The sequence below is a fragment of the Hemiscyllium ocellatum genome, chromosome 48, assembly GCF_020745735.1.
Source record: "Hemiscyllium ocellatum isolate sHemOce1 chromosome 48, sHemOce1.pat.X.cur, whole genome shotgun sequence".
Classification (NCBI taxonomy): Eukaryota; Metazoa; Chordata; class Chondrichthyes; order Orectolobiformes; family Hemiscylliidae; genus Hemiscyllium; species Hemiscyllium ocellatum.
The window spans coordinates 8755036-8782148 of NC_083448.1; the positions used below are offsets into that span (position 1 = coordinate 8755036).

Genomic DNA, 27113 nt, shown 5'->3' on the forward strand with positions numbered 1-27113 from the left:
TTCAATCAATTATGGTGGTGTCATCAGCAAACTTGTAAAAGGCATTAGTCTGGTATTTGGCTACGCAGTCATGAGCATACAATGAGTACAATAGGGGGCTGAGAACATACCCCGGGGAGGGGGCTCCAGTGTTGAGTGCTAGTAACGGTGAAATCTTCACTGATTGTGGCCTGTGTGTCAGGAAACTGAGGATCCAGTTGCAGAAAGTGGGGCTTAGTCAAGATTACTAAGTTTGGTAATCAGTCTCAAGGAGAAAGTAGTCCATGAGTAGGATTCTTACATTGGTGTGAAGATGTTCTAGAGAGGAGTGAAGGGCAAGTGATATGGCATCTGACGTGTATCTGTTGGTCCGATAGGCGAATTGGAGTAGGTAAAGTGTAGTGGGGACACTGGAGTTGATTAATGCCATGACCAGCTTTTCAAAGCACTTCATGACCACTGCGGTTAGGGCCATTGGGCGGCAGTCGTTGAGACATGCTGCATGAGCCTTCTTAGGCATAGGGATGATGTTGGCCGCCTTGAAACAGGCTGGGACAGTGGTCTGCTGCAGGGAGAGGTTGAAGATGTTCGAGAAGACCTCTGCCAGTTGATCTGTGCATACTGTCTGGTCCCATCCTTGAATTCAATTTGAAGGAAAACTGATCTGACCTCTGATGCAGTGGCTGTTGGGATAGGTTCATCAGGACTTGTCGGAATAGGTGTTACCTCTCTGCCAAAATTCTGCTCAAAGTGAGCATAGAAGCGTCGAGATGATTTGGGAGGGATGTGTCATTGTCTGCTATCTTGCACTGTTTCTGTTTAGAGCCTGTGATGTCATTCAGTCCTTGCCATAGTCGCTTAGTGTCTGCCTGGGTGTCTAGTTTGGATCAGTATTGGTCCTTAGTTGTCTTAATGGCTCTGCAAAGGTCATACTTGAATTCCTTGAATTTGAGTGTGTCTCCTGATCTGAAGGCCTCACATCTGGTGTTTAGCAGATTCTGTATGTCCTGATTCATCCAGGGTTTCCTGTTGGGAAAAACCCAGATTGACTTCCTCAGTATGCAGTCCTCGACATACTTGCTGATAAAGTCTGTGACAGTGGTGGCTTACTCATCCAAGGTGCCTGCAGACTGTTTGAACATGGCCCACTCAGCCAATTCCAGACAGCACTGGAGTTAATCCTCTGCCTCCTCTGACCAGCGCTGGGCCTATATCCACGAGGGGGTCTCCTGCTTGAGCTTTTGCCTGTAAACCGGGACAAGAAACATGGCATTGTGGTCGAAGTTCCCAAAATGAGGACGAAATATTCCTGAAATGTTGTTCGAATTATAGAAGGCATTGGTGAGACCACACCTTTTCATCCCTGGAATCAAACTGGTGAACTTCATCTGAACTGCCTCCAGTGTCACCACACTCTTCCTCAAGTAAGGAGACCAAAAATCTCCTTAATTGAGGAAGGGTGTGGTGACACTGGAGGCAGTTCAGATGAAGTTCACCAGTTTGATTCCAGGGATGAAAAGGCAGTTGTATGAGGAGAGGCTAATTAGCTTGGGCTCGTACTCATTAGACTTCAGAACAATGAGGGGGGAATCTGATTGAGGCAAATAAAATACTAAAGGGTGGATAAGGTGAATAGATGTTATCTTTTGTGGGACACTCTTGAATTAGAGGTGTAAAATAGAGAGTGAGGGGAGGTGGGTTCAAAGCTGAGATGAGGAGGAACTACTTCTCTCAAAAAAATTGTGAAAATGTGGATGTGCTGTGGAGGCAGAATCAATCAAAAGACTCGAGAGAGAGAGACCGATATGTTTTTGATGAAAAGCAGGGTAAAGGGCTGTGCGCAGCAGGCAGGAAAGTGGAGTTGATGCCAGAAGAAATTCAGTCATGATCATGTCAAATAGGGGCTCAAAGAACTGAATTGCCTACTGCTCCTAATTCTTATGTTTCTTCTCACACACTGGAGAAATCAACCAGTCGGTGCTTCATCACCAGAGTCAGAAGAAAATTGCAAGTCATTTCATGTCTTTGCTGATTTCAGAGTAAACTGAATGAATTATATGAAAAATTGAATGTTAACTTTGTTAGGCTTTCATTGTCTTGTATGCATGCCAACACCAAGAATGCAAAAGAGAAACAAATTGGGAAATATCAAAATAAAGCCAATAAGTTGGGAGCAACATCCAGCACTCGAGGTTGAAACAATTTATGCATTGAAATTTTTAACACGAATAGAAGTTATATTTAGACCCAGAGTGGCTGAGGTAATCAGTAAAAAAAAATAGAAGAAACCTGCAAGTCTCCAAGGGAATTGTAGGATCAGAAATGAAATAAAAATCATCCAAAAAGCGTGTAACAAGATAAATGATATATGATTTAATTTCATTTATTTTCTGATACATTATGTAAGTTTAGGTCTTAGCATGTTTGTTACTAGTTTTCCTTATTCTATGAAATATTGCCAGTGAAACAGAGTCACACACATTCTATGAAAGATGTTGCTTTTTTGTTTAAAGTATTCTCCACTTTCAGAGAAAAATAATTATATTTTCACCAGATACTTATTTGACTATTTTTTAAAAACAAGAATTTAGAGGTCCTCAAGTAGGTTCTCCCTCATTAATTACAGGGGATGTCCTAAATGCATTTCAGAAGGGCTCCATTGCAAGCAGCAGGGTACTCAAATTCAGACAAGCCTGAGGGCGATACTGGAGCTGCCTGACCTTGAGAAATCCGCTACAGGTTGGAGAATTTGTATTCCCAGTAGTATAGTATCCCAGGTTGGCACTACAATTGACATGTTACAAAAAAAAAATCATGGTAAGAGCATAATTTTCTTGTATGAAAAGGAGTACTTCAAACAAAAAAGGATTTCTTTCTTTTTTTCTAGTGCTTTCAGTCCTTTAGAAATATTCACCAAAGAAATGTTTCACTAATTATCTATAGATAATAAGAAGAGCGAATGAAGAAGAAAAGGTCCTCTGCCTTGTACGTGAGCGTGCTGGTCATCACTGTCAGAATGCTGTTGTTATTATTCTTATACTTGCATGGGAAGGCATTCCTCGAGCTTTTGGGGACAAGCTGTATGATGAACTTACAGAGACTTTAACAAAGTATGGGAATCCTACATGTCGCCGGTGTGGATTGAATGATGAGTAAGTTTACTTATTTAGCTTTATTTACTTTAAGAGCATCTCATTAGTCCTTAATTTTAGTTAAATATTTCAAATGAAGAAACTCTTGCATTAGCTTTTTAGAACTATTTTGTTCTTTTAACCAAATTCACCAAAGATCCTCAGACAGCACCTTTCAAACCCACAACCACTTCGATATAGAAGGGCGAGGGCAGCAGTTATTTGGGATCACCACCATCTTCAAGTTACCCTCCAACCTCTCACCATCTGATTTGGAAATATATTGCTGTTTCTTCACTGTTGCTGGGTCAAACTCCTAGAATTGCCTCCCCAATAGCATTCTGGGTCAACACACAGCAGATGGACTTAAGTGGTTCAAGGCATCCCGCAAGAGAATACATGAAAAAAACCCTGTTACAATGAAACTGCTGACCATCCAATTGACCTTCATGACTACACATTAGCTGATATTGCAAATGGTTCCTTTTTTAACCACTGACTTGTCCTTTTCAAAGCGATCATCACCCCTTACTCAAAATACCTATCATTTGTTTGTCTGATCTTGCTCAATGTCTTCCAATCTCCAAACTTCCTTTCTTCACCAAAATCCATTGATGTGTTCCCACCTCTAAAGTTACAACTCAGAGTTTTCTGCAACTGCATAAATTAATTCTTCTGATTATATTTGTGCCTTTGCAACAGCATCCAAACAACCAGAGCTAATAACATCCTTTGCAGTTGCACCTATAATGTATTACCATTTCTTATTCTCGGTGACCACATTGTCGCAAATGACATACTTAACCAGACAATTCTCCTTCAGTGCTTTTCTTCCATTGACCATTTCAATTGCAGTGGTCTCAGTTGCACTCTTCCTAATCTGACTACTTAATATGACATCTTCCCCTAAAGAAGGAATGTGGACAAACTCTCCAATCAGCAGATTAAACTTACTGCACATGAAGGTTGACAGATATAAGTACATGTCCTTGTTGCAAGTCCCTTATTTGCTAACCAGAAAGTATTCAGAGGATGTCAGAGAGGAGCATTCTTTCAGTTATTTCTTTATTTCTGTAGAATGACATCTATAGATTCTTCGGTCCTGAGAATTTTTCCAATTTTCAGTCCCATGAATCCCACTGGGGCGGCATGGTGGCTCAGTGGTTAGCACTGCAGTCTAACAGCACCGAGGACCCAGGTTCAATTCCCGCCTCAGGCAACTGTCTGTGTGGACTTCGCACATTCTCCGCGGGTCTGCGTGAGTTTCCTCCGGGTGCTCCGGTTTCCTCCCACAGTCCAAAGATGTGCAAATCAGGTGGATTGGCCATGCTAAATTGTCCATAGTGTTTGGTGCATTAGTCAGAGGGAAATGGGTCTGGGTGGGTTAGTGTGGACTGGTTGGGCCTAAGGACCTGTTTCCACACTGTAGGGAATCTAATCTGTATGGAATCTAATTCCTCCAATTTTTTGAAAAACTAATTTTGTTTCAATCCTCATTCTCATTAATTCCTTGGGATCTTCCATCTTCTTCCGTGAATGTAATTAAAAAATAATTATTTCACATCTCTGCCATTTCCCATTATAAATTCTCCTGTTTCTGCCTTTATTGGGTCCACAAGTGTATTTCCTCATGTTTTCCTTTATACATACCTATTGAAGCTTTTACATTCATTTTTATGCTTCTTGTCCATTTACATTGATATTTTGTTATCCTTTTTCTTTATCAGTTTCTTGGTCCTCCTTCATTGAATGTTAAAATGTACCCAATACCCAGACTTAGTACTTTCCTTTCTCTTTATAGACCTCCTTTGATTTAACATAATCTTCTACTTCCTTTGATAGCCACAGTTAACCAAGCTTTTCCTATTTGGATTTTGTGCCTTTAAAGGAATGTATATTTTTTTATAAAATTCATATAACTTCATCAAAGACGAACAATTGCCATTTACCATCATATCTTTTCATGTATTTTCTGAATTCATTACAATGAAATTGCTCCTCGTTCCTTCAGAGTTACCTTTGTTTATATTTCAGACCCTAGTTCAAATTAAACTACTTTATATGAAAACTTAATGGAAAGTTCTGTCATGCTAAAGGTAACTCTTCACTAACTTTTACAACAAGATTATTAATTAATCTCTTCTCATCATACAATACCAGATCTAAAATAGCTAGCTCTGCAGTTGCTTCCTCAGTACACTGATCTCGAAAACCACTTTGTATACTTTTTTAATTCATTCACGGGATGTGGATGTTGCTGACTTAGCCAGCATTTATTGCACAATGGGCTGTTCAGAGTCAACCACATTGTTACGGGTCTGGAGTCAAAAGTAGGCCAGAGCAGGTAAGAACAGCTTTGATGCCATTATAATGGCAAAAATCTGATGAGAGAGATTAATGTAAGCAGTTGCAGGAAAATTGGATGGAAACATCAGAGGTGGGAACACATTAATGGATTTTGGAGAAGAAATGAAGTTTGGTAATTAAAAGGCTTATTGTGTTCTTCCAACCTCCTGATTGTCTACTCTGGATTCCAGTATCTGCAGTATTTTTTGTCTCCAATTGGAAGACATCCAGTAAGATTAAATGAGCAAATGATAAGTGTTTTCAATAAGGAGTAATGGCAGCTTTGAAAGAGACAGAAGTTTGCTCCCTAGTAGGATATTAGTGAACCAGATGTTTTTTGTGACAATTGCCCATGGTTTCATCGTCGTTCTTAGACACTGAATTCTAGATTTCTTTTGAATTCAAATTCCACCATTTGCCAGAGCAGGATTGAAACCTGGGTTGGTGGATAAATATTGCAGCAATAATACCACTGGGCCACCACCTCACTGTTACAGGAACTCATCCTCCACAGTAATGATATTAATTAGATTTATTCAATTTACATGTGGTTTGAAATCATCCATGATTACTGCATTATCCTTGTTATATTGCTGTGGACCAGATCAGACCCTCTCAAAAATATTTGAAGAAGGTAGCCCAGCCCTTAAAATTTTCTTATTTAAAGGTGAATGTAAATTGTCTGTTCCAGATGCAATGTGACTGGTCAAACTACTTGACGTTAAGCAAAACACAATTTATTTAAACACTGTAATTAAAATACAACCAAAGAAAGGAATTTAGAATATCTTAATTCTATTGGAAAACTTCACACAATAATGGAGACAGGAACTGCTACTAATTAACTGTTCCGATATAGTCACATCTCATCAACACTCCCTTTGACACAAAAGAAAAATTCACAACAGATTATCACGTACAGTTCTCCCATCCAGGAGGAAACAAAAATAAAAATCAAAAGAAAATTCGGAGAGAGTAGCAGCCAGTGGATATTCACTTAAGTTTCCAACTCTAATGAGACCCTCTATATAGGTCAAATTTTCCAGGAAGTAATCCCAGTGGCCCTGATATGAACCCTTCCCTCCTGCACGATTTCTCATGTGTCCAGTCTCTCAATCTTAATATTACTTTACTTATGACCATGTGAATAATCTTCTTTTAACCTTTTGTCTTTGGTTCCAAGATGGATTACAATCTCTAGCTGTTCATCCTCCCCCAAAACCATTTCTTGCGGCTACTTGGTGACATCTTTGACCCTCATGTCAGGGATGCAACATCTGACCCAAGAATTGTGTCTCATGCAGCAAAAACAGCTGTCTGTTCACTAAATAATCACTGCTCATATTATCTTTTGACTTTCCTTCCTTCTCCCCAATCCACAATGTCCAGCTGATCCATTCATAGGGCCACAAACATAGATCTCGACATTTCTGTCAAAGAAACCATCATGTACGCCATCCAAAATGGAATGTTTGTTCCTGAGCAACAGAGACTCAGGAGACTCTGGTTTTACTTGCCTGATACTCGTAGACTGTCTGGTGGTCAGCCATTCCATTTTAACCTTCATGTTCCTAACCTCCAGTATGACTGGGTTCTTAAACTTGCTATTCATGGAGTTCTCACCTTCGTGGATACACCATAGCCATGCCAACCATCGCTTGACTTCTAAAGCCTCGAGTTCAAGTTTCTGTCCATGGTCATTTAGGCCATGTGAACATTATGATTTAGACCAGACCAAATCAACCTCAAAACATATAAAGGAGATAGCATAGACCCGAACATTTATCTTGTTTCAAGGCCAGTGCATTTCACATCTGATTCAATTGATCAAACTACTCAGCTTTAAACAAAACACACTTTATTCTTACGCAACAGTTAAAATAGAAACAAAAAAGAAGAAATAATATAATTTTAGCTCTGTTGAAATACTTAACAAAATAACTTATTATTCAACTATTACTCATCTACCATTCCAATATAACACAGCATCCCAAAGGCAAATTCAGCAAAACAGATTTCTATCACTTGCTATCTCCTCTATTTGAGGAGAAGTAACACCAACAGAATGAATTTAGCAACAGAGACAATTTGACCTTTTACAGCATTTCTGTATCAAGCAGCTTCAATTCTTGAAACCCCAGTTGAACCAATGAAAGCAAAATCTAAAACCTGGAGTCTGTGTGAGCCTGACTCTATCCACTCATGCTTAATTTTAAACAAACCCAACACTATTTACTCTGTTTTTCTTCGAGCAGACACCTCAGCACCATATTACTCTTCAAGAAAAATGAGACAGAAAAAATCCCTCCTAAAGGCACATTTTGTCACCCCTCTCCCTTTAAAAAACGAGCCGTCGAAATGCAAAGATGGCCTAATTTAGTTTCACTACATAATATATATACATATATATTACATTAAACCTAAGCATGTAAATATTCAATACTACAGTCGTTTCAGTCTGTTTCTACTGCCACTGAACACCTCCAGCTTCCTTCATCAAAGTTGTGACAAAGGTGTCAGCAATTTTGTTCTCTCATTGTGTCACACACACAATTTTTGAATTGAACGGCTGTAACAATAAATTTCATCCAAACAGTCTGGTATTTTTATCCTTAACCCCTTAACATTTTTGGAAAAATTCATGATCAGCACATACAATTGTCTCAAATTCATTACTGACAACATAAATGTTGAAGTATTGCAATGTGAACACAAGGTCTTTTGACTAAGTGCGGAATCTTTCTTTTGATGAGTATTCAACTTTTGGGAGAAATGCCCGATAAGTCTTTCTATCCTCATGTCTTCTTATACAAGTATAGGACCGCCGCATTTGACTTGCATCGATAGCCACCTTGAATGGCTTTGCGTAGTTAGGTATTGCTATCACTGGAGCAGTGGTCAACACAGCTTTCAATCTGTCAAATGCCTTCAGAGGCTCCTTTGTTCACTGAAATTATCTTCAACTTCTTCAACAGGTCAGAACTTGGATAAAAAACCCATTCAGTCCCAGAAATTGTAGTACTTCCATCTTCGTTGATAGTATGAGAAATACCCTGTCAAGCCATTTGCCTGTGTCCAATGATATGGCCTAGGAATGTGACATGGGCTTTTGTGAACTCACTGTTAGCCTGATTTATCACTAAGCCCACCTCCTGAAGTTTATTGAATAATTCTGCTAGATGCTTCAAATGTGGGATGAAGAATCACTGGATCACCTTTGTATAATCCTGAAACAGCCTTATTGTTTAGTCTTTGAAATGTGGCTGTAACATTCTTTACACCAAACGGCATTATTTTAATTTGTAAAGTCCACTCAGTGCCATAAAAGCCAAAATTTCCTTCACTGTTTTGGACAAAAATACCTGCGTTATCCTCTGAGTTAGAAATATAAGTTGCTTTTCCCACCTTTGCAATACAGCTTTCCAAATGTGGAATCGGATACAAATCTGATTTGGTAACGACATTGACTTTGCAGTAGTCCAAACATAATCATTGTATACCATCTGGTTTCAGCACCATTACTACGTGTGTCTACCACACTGCATCTCATTTCATTTATGTCGTCTCTAAGCAAGCTTTCAATCTATTTTTAAACCTGTGCCAATTTTAGACAGTTAAGCCAATAAGGATGTTGCTTAATTGGAACAACATTTGCTGTGTCTACATTATGCATTATCAGTTTAGTACTTCCCAGCGTATTCCCATCTATTTCTCCAGGTGATTGTAATTTTGATTTTGTTTTGGAAGGTAACTCAATAATTTATCCCAATTTTTGAGAACTTCCTCATTGTCTAATTTAACTTGAGCAGTGTCAAATTCACTATCATCTGGATTTGGTTCTTCACTCTGAGTTATAACCAGTGACACATTCTCCTTTTGCTTTTTTTCCCGATCAAAATACTGTTTGAGTTTATTCACATGACATAATCATTATGATTTCCTTCTATTTGGCAATCTTATCAACAATTCAACTCACTGAATTTTCTTTCAATTTGATAAAGCCCATGAAGCTTTGCCTTTAAAGGTTTACCCACCCCTTGTCATAATACTAACACTTTTGTCTCCACTTGCAAAATATACAAATTTTGGATCTCTTGTTTGCTTCCTGTTTTATCATATGCTGTGCTACTTTTAAATGCTGTCAGCCAAATCACCTGCTCCATTTAATCTCTCTGTAAAATTTGACATCTAGTCAAAATATGTAGTCTCTGAATTCTAACTCACCAATTTTTCCTTAATTAATTTCTGTGGTCCTCTCACCTCATGCCCCAAAACTAATTCAAATGGACTGAATTTAGTTGATTCATAAGGTGCAACCCTAGTTGCAAAAAGTACAGATGGTATTCTTTTATCCCAATCCTCTGGATTGTCTTGACTATAGGCCCTCAATGTAGTCTTCAAATTTTGATGCCACCATTCTAATGCTCTCTGTGATTCTGGATGGAACACAGTAGATTTAAATTGTTTTATTTCAAAGATATTCATGATTTTCCTGAATAATTTAAATGTAAAATTTAATCTTTGACCTGATCGATTCTCAGTGGGTAGTCTGTATCTTATAAATAAATTTGAGTAACACTTCTACAATCCTTTTAGCCATGATACTGTGTAATGTAATGGTCTTTGGAAATTTGGTAGACACATCCATTATTGTCAACGAATATTGATTCCCACTTGTTGATTTAGGGAGGAGTCCTATGTTAATTAGCTGAGATTCTTGTAAAAGCTTCCTTAAATACTAGAATGGGTATTAAGAGTGCTGGTTTTATCACTGCCTAACGTTTGTCTTTTACCTGACTTGTCCAGCAAAATTCAACCATAACTTCATGCAGTCCTGGCCAATAAAAATGTTTTTGTATTTTTAGTTTGAGTTTTCCTTGTTCCCAAATGATCTCCTACTGGTAACTCATGTGCTACCTGCAACACCACCTTTCTATAACCCACCAGTATACAATTTGATAACCTTCTGTGTTTTATTCACTTGCCTGAATATGTGATGGTCTCCATTTCCATATCAAGACTTTTTAGAATGGTAATATTCTGGGATACACACAGATTCTTCCGTGTCTGCTTTTTTATACAACTGCTTTATTTTCATACCTTTCTGTTAAAACTTCATTAACTTCTCTGAATTAAAAATATCCACCTGTTCCTTTTGTTTTCAACTGTTTGATCAAACATAGTTTCTGGTAATTGAATTTCAACTTTCTTAGCTATACTCTTTGATTTTTCCTCCTGTTTCACTGTGAGCTTTGTGATCTTGTTAACACACGGGAGAATTCCCAGGATATACTTTCTGGAACTACTCAGTTCTTTGATTTTTGCACTGGTTTTTCAATCACAGTAGACATTACTTCCACCTTTGATTCGGCTATATCAGTACTGAAGATAAATTGTATTTCTTCTAAGATCAAATTTCTCCCTTACTCCTACTACCCACTTTACTGCATTTCACCAGATCCTCCAACCTCACTTTATGTCATGAAACACTATTCTTCTCACCACAGATTTTTCTGGCAGTACTCCTTCTGAATTAAATATTTCCTCATCTCCCAGCATCAAAGATGGACTTGCCTCGTATCTTTTAAAATCTTAATTTCTTTATCTACTCCTGGCATACATGAGTAAACCTGACCCACGCAAGTAAATTTTTGAAGAGATTTGGCACTTTCTTCTCAACCAACCCCTGACCAGCTGTACATTCTTTTGCAGCTTTTTAATTCCTTGTGTGCTTTCCTTTACCATTTTAACAAAACCCACTGGCTTATTCCGTTTTCCCACATCCATCTTCCCAGTGCTTTTTTTAAATCACTAACATGGGTGACTCATGTATCCTAATTTATTGTAGTGAAAACACTTGAACTTTTTTACTTCTGTCCCCCCCCTGCTCCCAGCCCTCAAAGGTTTCCTTTTTACCCTATGGTAAACTATCTTAAATGAGATTTCCTTTCCCTTCTCACCTTAGGATTTCCCTTTTACCCAATTCTATCCCTCACAGATTGAACTTGATGTCAGATGCCAAACTTTGATTTATGAACTAACCCATAATCATTTGCCATTTCTGCTAGTTTTAACTCTCTGCTCTTCTACTTAGAGTCATAGAGATGCACAGCACAGAAACAAACCCTTCAGTTCAACTCATCTGTGCCAACTACATATTCTAAATTAAGCTAGACCCATTTGGCAGCATTTGGCCTTATAGCCCTTTAAATCCTTTTCGTATACACATCCGGATGCCTTTTAAATGTAATTGTACCAGTTTCCATCACCTTCTCTGACAGCTGATTCCAAACACACACCATCCTCTGCGCGAAAATGTTGTCCCTTAGGTTCCTTTTAAACCTTTCTTCTTTCACTTAAACCTATGTCCTCTAGTTTTGGACCTTGACTATTCATCCTATCCGTGCCCCTCATGATTTTATAAACTTTTATAAGTCACCCCTCAGCCTCTGATGTTCTGGGGAAAATAGCCACAGCCTCTTCTGCCTCTCCCTCTACCTCAATCCCACCAATCCTGGCAACATCCTTGTAAATATTTTCTGGACCCTTTCAAGTTTCACAACGCCTTTCCTGTAGCAGAGAGACCAGAACTGAATGCAGTGTTCAAAAAGTGGCTGAACCAATGTACAGCTGTATTAGAACCTCCCAACTGCTATCCTCAATACAGTGGTCAATAAAGGCAAGTGTACCAAAAGCCGCCTTCATTACCCTGTCTACTTGCGGCTCCACTGTTGTGAATTCTCAGTATGTCAGAAAGTGAATTTTTGAACCCCTCCAAAATAACAGTCACTCTAGTCATATGTCTGAACTATTTCCGGTGCCCTTGTCCACCTACCAAAGTTACTTTGTTTGATCCTTTCAAACTCCATGTGTATTTCTGAAGGTTCCCTCTGTTGATTCTGAAAATATTGGCTTCTGGCAGCAGTTCATGTGCACATAAGATGGCTTTTTTCTCCTTCTCATACTCCCCAGATGCCTCCTCTGATAGTGATGCAAGCAGCTCACCAGCTGTACCTACCAATTTTGTTTGAATCAATAATACTCACATGGCCAATGGCAGTTTCATTTGTTTAGACATTTTCTCAAATGAAATGTAAAAGGCTTCTACTTGCTTCTTATTGAACCTTGGCAATGCTTGGACAGAAACAGATCCCCACCCAGCCTTTGGCTACAATGGGTTTGCTCTTCTTCACGATTATCATCACTACTCTCACCTTAGACCTCTACATCTGTCATTTCAAGGTGAGTTTTGCTTTTCAGTTCCAACATCTGAAGTGCAAAAGTTCTCTCTTTCTCCCTTTTTTCTCTCTATCTCTTCCTTCTCTCTCTTTATCCTGTTCTTCTACTCGGGCTATTCTTTCTTTTTATTTTTCTGCTTTCAATTATAATTTAAACTGTTCCATTTCTTTTCCATAGTCAAGCTGTTTTATGCTATTGAATTTTATCCATTTTCAATAATTGCATTTGCATTTCTGGCAATTGTAAATGCTGTCTATTGCTACAACTACTTCCCCCTTTGCTCATGACAAAGGCAACCTTAGCTCCAGCTTGTCCGCCAATTCTGAAAGCTTTGCCTTGCTTATCGTCTGTAAACCACACTTGTTCTGCACCCAGGAAACTCTTGGCCACTGAAACAGCCATTATTACATAAGGCACAACCTATTTAAACCAACCAAATGCAGCACCTGAAAAGAGAACACCAACATTCACTATTCACTATTTTTGAGTCTAATAATCCTAAACCCAGCCTCCTGCAAAGGCTTGAAGCAAAAGACACTCTATTTTTGACATCAGAGTTAAAATAGAAAGAAAAAAGAAGAATTGTTATAACTTTAACTGTATTGAGATACTTAACAAAATAACATATTATTTTACTATTACTCATCAACCATTCCATGCAGCAGCCTCACATAAATGCACCCTTTGGAAAAGGAAAATTCAACAAAACATTTTTTTTCACTTCTCTAGTCCAGAAGAAGGAACAGCAACAGAATGAATCTAACAGCAGAGACAGAGTCAAGCTTTTTACAGTAGCAGCTTCAATTCAAAAACCTCAATTTCAACCACTGAAAGCAAAAACTAAAACCTTGGGTCTGTGTGAGCATGACTTAACCCACTCACGCTCTATTTTAAACAATACCCAAAGCTATTCACTCTGTCTTCCAAGGAGCAGATACCTTGCACCAGATTTATAATGCCCCTCTTCAAGAGAAACCGAACAGAACAAATGCTTCTTAAAGGCACATTTCATGACAATTGCATTGGCTGAGCTGCCCTGTCATATCATAAACATACATGAAGACTATTTACCATAAAATGACAGATTAAAAAGTCGAGTTGCTCATCCTTTCCAATTACCACCTCCTTCTGTACCGATAAAGGAGATACTTGCGAGTTATGCAAAACTTATACATTTTTCAATACTCCACCTGTTTACATATTTTTCTTAATAGGAATGAATTACTCTAGATATTTGCCACAGACACTTTTCGAAGGCACTCAGTGAACAATAAACTTCAACTTTGCTGTGATGTTACTGTTCTTTCACTAAAGCTTCCTTCCAGTACAGAATTACAATTTTGAAAGAAACAAACCAAATACTCACGAAGCAATTCTTACTTGTTTCCTTGTGACCTCAGAAGCTGCAGTCACTAATGTGTCACTTTCCCTGTCATGCTACTTGAAACCTATGAAGTTCCACCGCCCTCACCAGCCACCCATTTGTTACATATTACTGTTCGTTCATCTTTTAAATCTATTTTAGATCACATCCTGTCCATCACTGCAACAAATTACCCTACTCATCAAATGTCCAACTTTACAGCCTGTGACTTGCTGCACTGTACCAAGACCTGTTGCTTTTGTGCTGCTTGTGCAAGGCCAAAAGTACTCTGGGAGCTCAAATTAATTACTTTCATCACTTGCTCCTATAAAATCCTAAGTAGTTTGCTTTTATAAGTGTAGTATTTTTGAAAATTTGTTCGGGTTATGTAGTTATTGTTGGCAGGGCCAGAATTTACTGCCCATTCTGCAGATAAGCGTCAGTCACGTTGTTGTGGATCTGAAATATCTAGAACAGTACAACGCAGTACAGACCCTTCGGCTCTCAATGTTGTGCCGACCTCTCTTCCTGTTCTAAGATTAAAGTAACCTATGAACCCTACATCTTATTATCATTCCATGTCCCTCTCCACGAGTTGCTTCAGTGCACCTAATGTATCTGACTCTGCTTCCAACGTTGGCAGTGCATTCCACGCACCCACCACTGTGTGTAAAAACATACCTATGACCTAAACATTCCTCCAATCACCTGAAAATTATGCCCCCCGTGATAGCCATTTCTCCCCTGGGAAAAAGTCTCTGGCTGTGCACACTATCTATGCCTCTCATCGTCTTGTACACTTCTGCTAAGTCAGCTCCCATGCTCCTTTGTTCCAATGAGAAAAGCCTTAGCTCCCTCAACCTTTCTCCATAAGACATGCCTTCCCATCCAGGCAACATCCTGGTCAATCTCCTCTGTATCCTCCCCAAAGCTTCCACATTCTCCTATAATGAGGCGACCAGAACTGGACACTATATTCCAATTGTGGTCGAACCATGACTTTATAGAGCTGCAACTTAACCTTGTGGCTCTTAAACTCAATCTTGAACTAATGAAAGCCAACACACCATATACCTTCTGAACAACCCTGTCACCTTGGATGGCAACTTTGAGGGATCTATGGACCTGGACCCCAGGATTCCTCTGTTCCTCCACACTGCCAAGAATCCTGCCTTTAACCCTGTAATCTGCATTCAAATTCAGCCTTCCAAAATGAATTGCTTAATACCTTCCCAGATTTAAATCCATGTACCACTCTCAGTCCAGCCCTGCATCCTGTCGGTGTCCCGTTGCAACCCTCCACACTATCTACAACTCCAACAACCTTCGTGTCATCGGCACACTTACTTCCTCATCCAAGTGATTTATAAAAATGTCAAAGAGCAGAAGTCCCTGAACAGATCCCTGCGGAACAGCACTGCTCACCAAGCTCCAGGCTGTATATTTTCCATCTCCTACCACCCTTTGTCTTCTCTGGGCCAGCCAATTCTATATCCAGACAGCCAAATTTCCCTGCATCCTATGCCTCCTTACTTTCTGAATGAGTCTACCATGGGGAACCTTATCAAATGCCTTGCTAAAATCCATTTCCACCACATCCACTGCTATACCTTTTTCAATGTATTTTGTCACATCCTCAAAAAATTCAATAAGGCTGTCAGGCATGTCCTGCCCCTGCTCATGTCCTGCCCCTGCTGATGCTGACTATCTCTAATCAAGCTATGCTTTTCTAAATAATCATAAATCATATCTCTCGGAATCCTCTCTCCAATAATTTGCCCACCACCAACGTAAGAGTGACTGGTTTGTAATTCCCATGGTTGTCCCTATTCCCTTTCTTGAACAAGGGAATAACATTTGCTACCCTCCAATCATCTGGTACTACTCCTGTGGACAGTGTGAATGCAAAGATGATCATCAAAGGCGCAGTCCCTTCCCTGGCTTCCTGTAGTAGCCTAGGGTATATCCTGTCTGGCCCAGAGGACTCATCTATCCTCTCGTTTTTCAAAGTTTCCAGCACATCCTCCTTCAAAACATCAATCTGTTCGAGCGTATCAGTCTGTTTCATGCTCTTCTCACAAATGGCAAGGTCGCTCTCACTAGTGAATACTGAAGCAAAGTATTCATTAAATACTTCCACTACCACCTCTGACTCCACGCACAAGTTCCCTTCACTATCACTGACTGGCCCTACCCTCACTCTGGCCAGCCTCTTGTTCCTTACCTAAGTGTAGAATAGCTTGGGATTTTCCTTAATCCTACCCACCAAGGCTTTTTCTCTTAATCCTACCCCCAAGGCTTTTTCACGCTGCCTTCTTACTCTCCTAAGTTCCTTCCTGACGACCTTGTAACCCTCTAGAGCCCTGTCTGATCCTTGCTTCCTCAACTTTAAGTTAACTTCCTCCTTCCTTTTGACAAAATGCTCCACATCTCTTGTCCTCCAAGGTTCTTTCACCTTACCATCCCTTCCTTGCCTCAGTGTAACAAACCTATCCAGCACTCGCAGCAAGTGCTCCCCAAACCACTTCTATATTTCTATTGTGCACTTCCCTGAGAATATCTGCTCCCAATTTATGTTCCACAGTTCCTGTCAAAGAGTGTTGTAATTCTCCTTCCCCCAATTACTTTCCCATACCGTCTGCTCCTTTCCCTCTCCATGACTATAGTAAAGGTCAGGGAGTTATGATGACTATAAACGAAATGCTCTCCCACCGAGGGATTTGTCACCTGATCTGGTTCGTTGCCAAGCACCAAATCCAATAATGCCTCCCCTCTAGTCAACATATCTACACATTAAGTAAAAAATGAGGTCTGCAGATGCTGGAGATCACAGCTGCAAATGTGTTGCTGGTCAAAGCACAGCAGGCCAGGCAGCATCTCAGGAATAGAGAATTCGACGTTTCGAGCATAAGCCCTTCATCAGGGATAAGAGAGAGAGAGCCAAGCAGGCTAAGATAAAAGGTAGGGAGGAGGGACTAGGGGGAGGGGCGATGGAGGTGGGATAGGTGGAAGGAGGTCAAGGTGAGGGTGATATCGACACATAAAGTCAGGAATCCTTCCTGGACCCACCTGACAAAATCTGCTCCATTCAAACTATTTGCACGAAGGAGGTTTTAATCAACATTAGGTTAGTTAACCATGACAAAACCCTGTTACTTCTGCACCTTTCCAAAATCTGCCTCCCAATCTGATCTGTCATGTTTCTTTGCTATTGGGAGGTCTATAGAAAATTCCCAAAGTGACTAGTTCTTTCCTGTTTCTGACTTCCACCCACACTGCCTCAATAGACCAACCCTCCTCGATGACCTCCCTTTCTGCAGCAGTGATACTATTCTTGGTTAGTAATGCCATTCCCCTGCCTCTTTTACCTCTCTCCTTACTCCTTTTGAAACATCTAAACCTTGGAACATCCAACAATCATTCCTGCCCCTGTGACATCCAAGTCTCTTCAATGGCCACAGCATCGTAGCTCCAAGTATTGATCCACGCTCTAAGTTTATCGCCTTTATTCCTGACACATCTTGCGTTAACGTAGATAAAGTTCAACCCATTGCATTGACTGCAACTTTGCCCGATCAACTGTCTGTCCTTCCTCACAGACTCTCTGCACGCTGTATCCGTCTGTCCACCAGCCTCTGATCTGTAGCTCCAGTTCCCATCCCCCTGCCAAACTATGTAGGCCAGAACAGGGAAGGATGGCAGATTACTTCCCTCATGGACAGTGATTAGTGAACTAGGTAGGTTTTTACAACAATTGACATGAGTTATGTTGTTGACGGTAAACTCAAGTGTGTATTCCAAACTTTTTTTGAATTTACATTTCACTGCTGGATTCAAACCTATGTCCCCAGTACATTAGCCTGGGGTTCTGTATTCCAAGTCCAGTGGCTGTAGCGTTATACCACCACCTGACCAATTTGTCAAAAAAAAAGGAAACTGAGGCCTGCAGCACAGAGGTCAAATATCAGGATTAATTATTTTCAATCAACTTTTTCAGTTGATTGTTGCAGTTCATTCAACAGGATAGATGCGAAAATATTCTTGTTTATTTTAGCATCTATTCTTTTGAATATCTACAGTGCAAATTTTGGAAACCAAAAGGACAATGAAAAGAAATCACCTACAATGACAGATGATCAATGTTCAGGCCATATGTATAGTCTATGTAACAATTCATACAAATCTTTTGATCACCATTTCTGAAGCTGCTGAAAGGATTAATAGTTACTGGTTTAATTTTAATTTCATTTCAGCCGCACATGTGCATGTCAGGGAAAGGATCCTGAGACCTGTGGTGCTTCCTTTTCCTTTGGCTGTTCTTGGAGCATGTACTTCAACGGATGCAAATATGCCCGCAGCAAGCATCCTCGAAAGTTTAGACTTCTGGGGGACAACCCTAAAGAGGTTGGTTTAGTTCACGAAATTTTAATACAAGAATGCATTTACAATTGTCATTTTTCATTACTGTTACAGTCCCATATTGAGAGAAGGCAGCTAAATTGACAGTCTTGGTTCATTGCTGTTGAGTTGGTTGATCGTAAGTTCCCGAACAACTTGAGAGGTTTTAACAATCAGAATGAATATTTCAGCACTGTGCCAAGGAAGAGGTGCAGTATCTTTATGATGAAACATTTTACCAACACTTTGTTGGCTGTCTTCAGTCAACATAAAGGATTCCATGGCACATTTGGAGAACAGCCAATAAGTTCTTGAGGGGCTTGGCTGACATTTATCCCTCTACAAACACTGAAGTGCAGTAAATTTCTCATTTATCTCAGAGTGTTCACAGACCAGTGTTGTGAGCAAATTGGTGCTGTTTCTCCAAATCCTAAAAGAATGACTCACTTCAGTGGCTGTGATGCAATTTCAAATATTTTTAAAAATTCAAGAGAGGCAATATGTAAATTCAGTAGTGTTATAGTCCAAGGCTCAGGAAAAGTTATAACTACAGCTTAAGAATCAGTTGAAATGTAACAATGATTCAAAACCATAAAATATAATATGAAATTTGAACACAGGTACTGCACACAGATGATCAAACAGGGAATCTGTATTCCACTGGTAACGAATGTTGGTAGACATGGGTAGAAAAGCATACTTTAGAGGAATGAATAATTTGGAGTTGATATTCACCTGATATTCCAGATCTTTAATCAGCTGAGTAGCTGAGTTCCATTGTTAGAATGTATTGTGACAATGAGACAAGGCATGGTCATATTGGTCAACGCAAGCATCTTGTCTCCCATACAGAAAGGGGATCTTCCTCACTTCTTGAACTCAAATGGTTTTGCCGAGATGGTTCACCGAGATCTCGTGTCACTCCATTTCCACTTCCGCCTCTCAGCGTCTCGACCCTGACTCCTCAATGCTCTGATCCACGAGTCTGGAACTCTACTCCTGCTCCCACTAAGTTTCTGCAGCTTAGGGGGGTTGCCAGTCAGTCTGAGTATCGAGCATTAGCCTGCTTATTTCAATTCCCTTTCCTGGCTTTGTAGCCACTGTCAGAGGGTCTCCAGACATTACAGAAGTCCTGGACTTTTCACGCATTTTTCTGTGTCCCTTGACCTAATGCATCTGGTTTTGCCCCTCACCTTACCAAACACACTACTCCCTGCTAGGAGAGGCCCATAGAAACTGATTAGTTCCCTGCTTTGTAGTTTCCCTCAGCAATGTTACTTGCTGCTGGAGACCATGCTGCACATTTCACTCCTTCAGAGCTGTCATTCATGTCATATCACAAGGTGACTGATGCTGATCAGTCATGTCATCAGCAGGTTTACTTCAGCTATGATAGCTGTTTTCTGAGTAAGAAATGAAATTAAATCAGTAGTAAGAAATGAAGTATAGTCAGGTGGTGTAGAATCTGTGGGGTTAGAATTGAGGAACCGTAAAGGTAAAAAATACTATAGTTGGAGTTAATGTACAGGCCTCCAAAAGGTCGTCAGGAGCTGGGGTGCAAGATACACCAGGAAGTAGAAAAGATATGTAGGAAAGTCAAAGTTACAGTGACCATGGGGGATTTCAATATGCAGGTGAACTGGGCAAATCAGGTTGGTAGTGGATTGCAAGAACAGGAATTTGTGGAATGTCTATGAGATGACTTTTTGGAGCAGCTTGTGGTGGAGCACACGAGGGAACAGACAATACTGGATTTAGTGTTGTACAATGAGGCAGACTTGATAAGGGAGCTTAAGGTAAAGGAGGCCTTCGGAGGCAGTGATCATAATATGATTGAATTTATTCTGCAATTTGAGAGGGAGAAGATAGAATCAGAGGTAATGGTAATACAACTGAATAAAGGCAACTACAGAGGCATGAGGGAGGAGCTAAGTGGAATTGACTGTGAGAGGAGCCTAGCAGGAAAGACAGTGGAACAGCAATGACAGAGTTTCTGGGAATAATTTAGGAGACACAGCAGGGATTCATCCCGAGGAAAAAGCAACATGATACAGGGAGGATGAGGCAACCATGTCTGATGAGGGAAGTCAGGGATAGCATGAAAACATACAGTGTGGTGAAGGGCAGTGGGAAATCAGAGGATTGAAAAGCTTACAAAGACAAAGAAATAAGGAGGGAGAAGATTACATATGACGGTAGGCTAGCCAGTAATATAAAGGAAGACTTCGGATAGATAAAGAGGAAAAGAGAAGTGTAAGTGGACATTGGGCCACTGAAAAATGACGCAAGAGAGATAGGAGTGGGAAACAAGGAAATGCTGAGAAACTGAATAATTACTTGGCATCAGTCTTCACGGTGGAAGACACAAGTAATATCCTAGAAATTCAAGAGAGTGAAAAGGCAGAGCTGAATGTGGTGACCATCACCAAGGAGAAGGTGCGAGAAAAACTAAATGGCCTGAAGGTGGATAAATCACCTGGACCAGATGAACTACACCCCAGAGTTCCAAGGGAGATAACTGAAGAGATAGTGGACGCATTAGTGGTGATTTTTCAGGAATTGAAAGAACCAGGAAGGGTCCCAGAGGATGAAAAATCGCTAACATGACACCTCTGTTTTTTTAAAAATAAGGAGAACGGCAAAAGAGGGAAAATTACAGACAAATTAGCCTAAACTTGGTCATGGGTAGGATCCTGAAATTCATTGTGAAGGATGAGGTTTCTAAATACTTTGAAGTGTACCGTAAAATAGGGCAAAGTCAGCATGGTTTCATCAAGGGGAGGTCACCCCTGACAAATCTGCTGGAATACTTCGAGGAAGTAACAAGCAGGTTAGACCAAGGCGAGCCAATGGACATTATCTATCTGGACTTCAAGAAGGTAGCCTTTGACAAGGTGCCAAACAGGAGGCTACTGTGAAAGATAAAGGCCCATCATGACATAGGCAAGGTGCTAGCATAGATAGAAGCTTGGCTGTCTGGCAGTAAGCAGAGAGTGGGGATAAAAGGGTTCTTCTCAGGATGGCAGCAATGACAAGTGTTCTGCGAGGCTCAGTGTTGAGACTATAACTTTTCACTTTATACATTAACAATCTAGATGAAGGAACTGAGGACATTCTGGCTAAGTGTGCAGATGATACCATGATAGGTAGAGGGACAGGTAGCACTGAGGAGGCAGGGAGGCTGCAGAAGGATTTGGACAGGTTAGGAGATTGGGCAAAGAAGTGGCAGATGGAGTATAATGTGGGCGAATGAGAGATCATGCACTTTGGTGTGAAGAATAGAGGAATGGACGTTTTTCGAAATGGGGAGAAAATTCAGAAGACCGAAGTGCAGAGACTTGGGATTTCTAGTCCAGGATTCTCTCGAGGTAAACTTGCGGATTGAGTCATTAATTAGGAAGGCAAATGCAATGATGGCATTTACTTTGAGAGGACTTGAATATAAAAGCAGGGATGTACTTCTAAGACTCTATAAGGCTCTCGTAAGACCACATTTCGAGTATTGTCTGCAGATTGGGCCCCATATCGCAGAAAGGATGTACTGGTCTTGAAGTGTGTTCAGAGGAGATTCACAAGAATGGTCCCAGGAATGAAAAGCTTAACGTACGAGAAATATTTGAGGTCTCTGGGTCTACACCCAGTGGAGTTTAGAAATATGGATTGGGAGGTCTAATTGAAGCATACAGAATACTGAACAGCTGGACAGAATAGATGTTGGGAAGATATTTCCATTTGTAGGAGAGACTAGGGTCCGAGGACACAACCTTAGAGTAAAGAGAAGACCTTTCAGAATGGAGATAAGGAGAAATGTCTTCAGCCAAAGAGTGATGATTCTATGGAATTCATTGCCATTGAATGCTGTGGAGGCCAGGTCATTGAGTATATTTAAGACAGAGATAGATAAGTTCTTGAGTATAAAGGGGATCAAGGGTCATGGGGAGAAAGCGGGAGAGTGGGGCTGAGAAACTTATCAGTCATAATCAAATGGTGGAGCAGACTCGATGAGCTGAATGGCCTAATTTCTGCTCCTATGTCTTAAGCTCATATGGCATGTTCAAGTCCAGGTTGGTGGGAGCATTCCCTTTGTCCATCAGCAAAATGCAGGTATGGTTTGGGTTTGTGTTGATAATCAACATTGACTCAAGGTGAACTTCTCAGCCTCTCTTCTGAACTGATACCTTCAATAATGTTTTGATAGGTAAATTTGCTCAAATTGACATTAGTCATGTCTACCAAGCCTGCTTGATCAACAATCATGGTTACTTTAGTTGCAGTCTCGATATATGATTGCTGTGCATCACCTTCCAGCACAAAAATCGATGCTTTCATACTGAATGCAACAACGGATCCCATTGGTACACAGTCCAGGATTCCCTCTCAGTTTCCAACACCTCTTCATGTGCACCGCTGTTGATTGGCATACCAGTTAGTGGCTTGCCTTTCCAATATCATCCACTGGTATTCTGAGATTGAGAAACTCAACTCTGGATCCAGTCCTCTGAGGTGTTGTTCAAGTTATGGGCCTCATGTCATTTCTGTAACCACAAGTATTGAAATACTTCTCTGCATTGGCCAAAGTGCAAATTCTCACAGGTTTGGCAGTATGGGCAGCCATCTCTGAGCTGTTACACCATTTTGGCAGTGCAGCTGACTTTTCACTACTAGATCTGAACTGTTTGTGGACAGCTTGCAAAATGTGAGGCTTGAAACCATTAGGAAGGATGAATTGCTTCATTCTTTCCTGTTGTCGTGGATCAACCATTGCAGAATGTCACGTTCCTCCCTGATCCTCTTCCAGCATTGGATGGGACCACTGTAACTGAGATCACTTGTAACTGGTATCTGTTGTTTATGAGGGCAGTCTTGTTTGAAGTCCTAATACTGCAACAATTTTAGCAGCTCTTTGGAGCCCTTGGAGAGACTTAGCAATGAGGCTTACTGTAAAAGTAGATCAAGAACTGGATCTTTACTTGCTATGCAGCAGTCTGTTCCATCTGCCTTTTCAACATGAGGTCGACATCCACATTTCTGCAAACTGTCAATTCTCTGATGGTGGCCTCTATTCGCATTTTAAGAGCGCAGTCTTTCTCCATGATCCACATGATGAAATCACATGCATCAAATAAAGACTCACTGTGGCTTATCACCATTAATCCTCCTCAGTTGCATTCATACACTTCCATATCAATTTCAGCTGATTTTTTTACTTTCATGTCCCTTGTAGATTTGATAGAAGGATCCAAGATGATATTGTCATAGACATAGAGATAGCAACAGACCCTTCGGTCCAGTTCATCCATGCCAACCAGATATTCTAAATTAATGTAGTCCCATTTGCCAGCACTTGGTTCCTATAAACCATTGTTATTCATATACCCTTTCAGGTGCCTTCTAAATGTTGAAATTATGTCAGTCTGTACTATTTCCTCTGGCAGCTCATTCCATATAGGCATCACCCTTTTTGTGAAAAAGTTGACCCTTTGTCCCTTTTAAATCTTTCCCTTCTCACGCTAAACCTATGTCCTCCAGTTTTGGATTCCCAAACCCAGGGAAAAGACTTTGTCCATTTACCCAAACCATGTCCCTCAGCCTCCGACACTCCAGGGAAAACAGCCTCAGCTATTCAGCCTCTCCCTATAGCTCAAACTCTCCAAGCTTGGCAACATCCTTGTAAATCTTTTCTGAACCCTTTCAAGTTTCATAACATCCTTCTGATAGGACAGAGACAAGAATTGCACACAATATTCCAAAAATGGCCCAAGCAATATTCTGTATAGCTGCAGCATGACTTCCTAACTCCTATATTCAATTTATGACCAATAAAGGAAAGCATACCAAATGCTATCTTCACTATCTTGCCTACCAGAGACCCCACTTTCAAAGAACTATTAACCTGCACTCCAAAGTTGCTATGTTCAGCAACACTCCCCCAGACCTTCCCATGAAGTGTATAAGTCCTGCCGGGATTTGCCTTTCCAAGATGCAGCACCTCACATTTATCTAAAATAAACTCCATCTGCCATTCCTTGGCTCATTGGCCCACCTGAAAAAGATCCCGTTGTACGCTGAGGTAACATTCTTCGCTGTTCATTACACCTCTAATTTTGGTGTCACCTGCAAACGTATTAACTATACCTCCAATGTTCACATCTAAATCATTTATATAAATGACGAAAAGCAGTGGACTGAGCAGCGATCCTCGCGGCACACCACTGGTCATAGGCCTCCATAAGCAACCCCTCACCACCAGCCTCTGTCTTCTACCTTTCAGCCAGGTCTGTATCCAAATGGCTGGTTCTCCTTACATTCCATGTGATCTAACCTTGGAACATCTGCACCTAATCAACATGCCTATTAATATCAAAATTGGCCTTCCTCAAATTTTGATCTTTAATTTTTAGATCTGGTCTATCCTTTTCTATCACTGTTTTAAGACGAATAAAATTATGGTCATTGGCCTCAAAGTTCTCCCCCATTGACACCTCCATTGTGTGCCCTGCCTTACTTCCCCAGAGTATGTCAAGTTTTGTATCATCTCCAGTAGGTACATCCACAAACTGAATCAGAAAACTTTCTTGTACGCACTTAACAAGTTCCTCTTCATCTGAACCCTTAACACTATGGCAATCCCAATCTATATCTGGAAGGTTAAAATCCCCTACCATAATCTTACAGATAACTGAGATCTCCTTACAAATTTGTTTCTCAATTTCCCGCTGACTATTGGAGGGTCTATAGTACAATTCCACTAAGGTGATCATCCCTTTCTTATTTCTCAATTCCACCCAAATAACTTTCCTGGACATATTTCCAGGAATATCCTCCCTCAGTGCAGCCATAATGTTATTGTCCCTTATCAAAAATGTCACTCCGTCTCCTCTGTTGCCCCCTTTCGAGAGCATTTGTATTCTGGAACATTAAGCTGCTAGTCCTGTCCATCCTTGAGCCACATCTCTGTCATTGCTGTGATATCCTAGTCCCATGCCCCGAGTTCATCTGCTTTCTCTGATAGCCCTCTTCCATTGAAATAAATGCAGTTTAACTTACCAGTCCTACCTCGGTCTATGCTTTGTTCTTGCCTGCCCTGACTGTTCGACTTGCTCCTTTTCCGAATAGAACCTGTTTCAGACTGATCTCTTTTCTCACTATCTTCCTGGGTCCCATCTTCTCCCCCCTCCCCCGACCCCACCTTAACTAGTTTAAATCCTACCGAGCAGCTCTAGCAAATCTCCCTGCCAGTATATTAGTCCCCTTCTGATTCAGGTGTAATCTGTCCTTCTTAGACAGGTCATTTCTACCCCAGAAGAGGTTTAATGATCCAAAAATGTGAACCCTTCTCCCATGCACTAACTGCTCCAGTAACACATTCATCTGCTCTATCCTCCTATTCCTAACCTTACTGGCTTGTAGCAGTAGGAGTAATCCAGATCTTACTATCCTCAGGGACCTCCTTTTTAAATTTCTGCCAAATTTCCTATATTCTCCCTTCATAATCTCATCCTTTTTCCTTCCTATATCATTAGTTCCAATATGTCCAATGACCTGCTGCTGGTCCCACATCCCTTTGAGAATATTCTGCACTGTCTCAGAGATATCCTTGATCCTGGCAGCAGGGAGGCAACACACCATTCTGATTTTATACCGCAGAAACATCTGTCTGTGCCTCTGACTGGAGAGTCCCCATTGCGTTCGATCACTTGGAACCTGACGTAACCCTTGTTACGTTAGAGCCAGCCTTAGTACCAGACACTTGGCTGTTCGTGCTGCAATCTCTGAGAGGCCATCACCCCCTACAGTTTCCAAAACAGCATACTTGGTTGAGTTGGGGATAGCCACGAGACTCCTGCACTACCTGCCTCCCTGTTCTACTGTTCCTGACGGGAACCCATCTATCTGACTGCATCTGTGTTTTTATTTTCCTTCCTATAATTGCCGTGCATCACAATCCGAAACTCCTGAAATGTCCTCATTGCATCTAACTGCTGCTCCAACGATTCCATGCAATCTGATAGAATTTGGAACCAAACACACTTCCTGCAGCCATAATCATCAGTAATATGGAAATTCTTCCTAATTACACACATCTGACAGGAAAAGCACATCACTCTATGAAAGGTCATCTTTGCACCTTAACAATCTACAGACCCAGAAAATAGCACAATCTTACTGCTCTACAAAACACTGCTCCAGGCTAACTTCGTACTTATGTTTTATATTTTTAAATTTTAATCAAGAGACAGGTCATCATAAATACAGAACCAAAAAGGAACCCATTCTACTCACTATTACAAAAAGATAGCAAGGTTATACTTAAAAACCATGCACTTATCTGCTCCTGTGCTGTGAGCTCTCCCACACAGATTCCTCCAAGGTCTGCTGTGAATTTTGCAGTTTGTTCATTTTTCTTAGATGCACTTCGATGTTCAGAAGTGCTTTAACTCAAACATCAAAAGCAGTAGCTGTGTAGCTTCAGTGCTGTATCAAACAGCAGTGTAGGTCTCTTTCTCTCCCTCATGGTCAAACAACCCTACCAGCTCAGGAAAATGGAGACCCCAATTCCTCTCCTGTGGCCCACTTGTATTTGTGAAACCTGTGCTGCAGCTGCTGTAGTCTGGCTATCCTCAAGCATACTCGCCAGTCTCTGAAATATTTGCTGT

At 40.7% G+C, this 27113-nt stretch overlaps 1 protein-coding gene across 4 annotated transcripts in view; it reads left to right on the forward strand.

Annotated features, from left to right (window-relative positions):
- tet3 (tet methylcytosine dioxygenase 3) overlaps positions 1-27113 on the forward strand; it is a 344617-nt gene that overhangs the window by 275034 nt on the left and 42470 nt on the right. For all 4 annotated transcript variants that reach the window (XM_060856636.1, XM_060856639.1, XM_060856638.1 and 1 more), the window contains 2 exons: positions 2923-3131; positions 18312-18462. In XM_060856636.1, coding sequence (XP_060712619.1) covers positions 2923-3131; positions 18312-18462 — 360 coding nt within the window. The remainder of the gene's footprint in view (positions 1-2922; positions 3132-18311; positions 18463-27113) is intronic.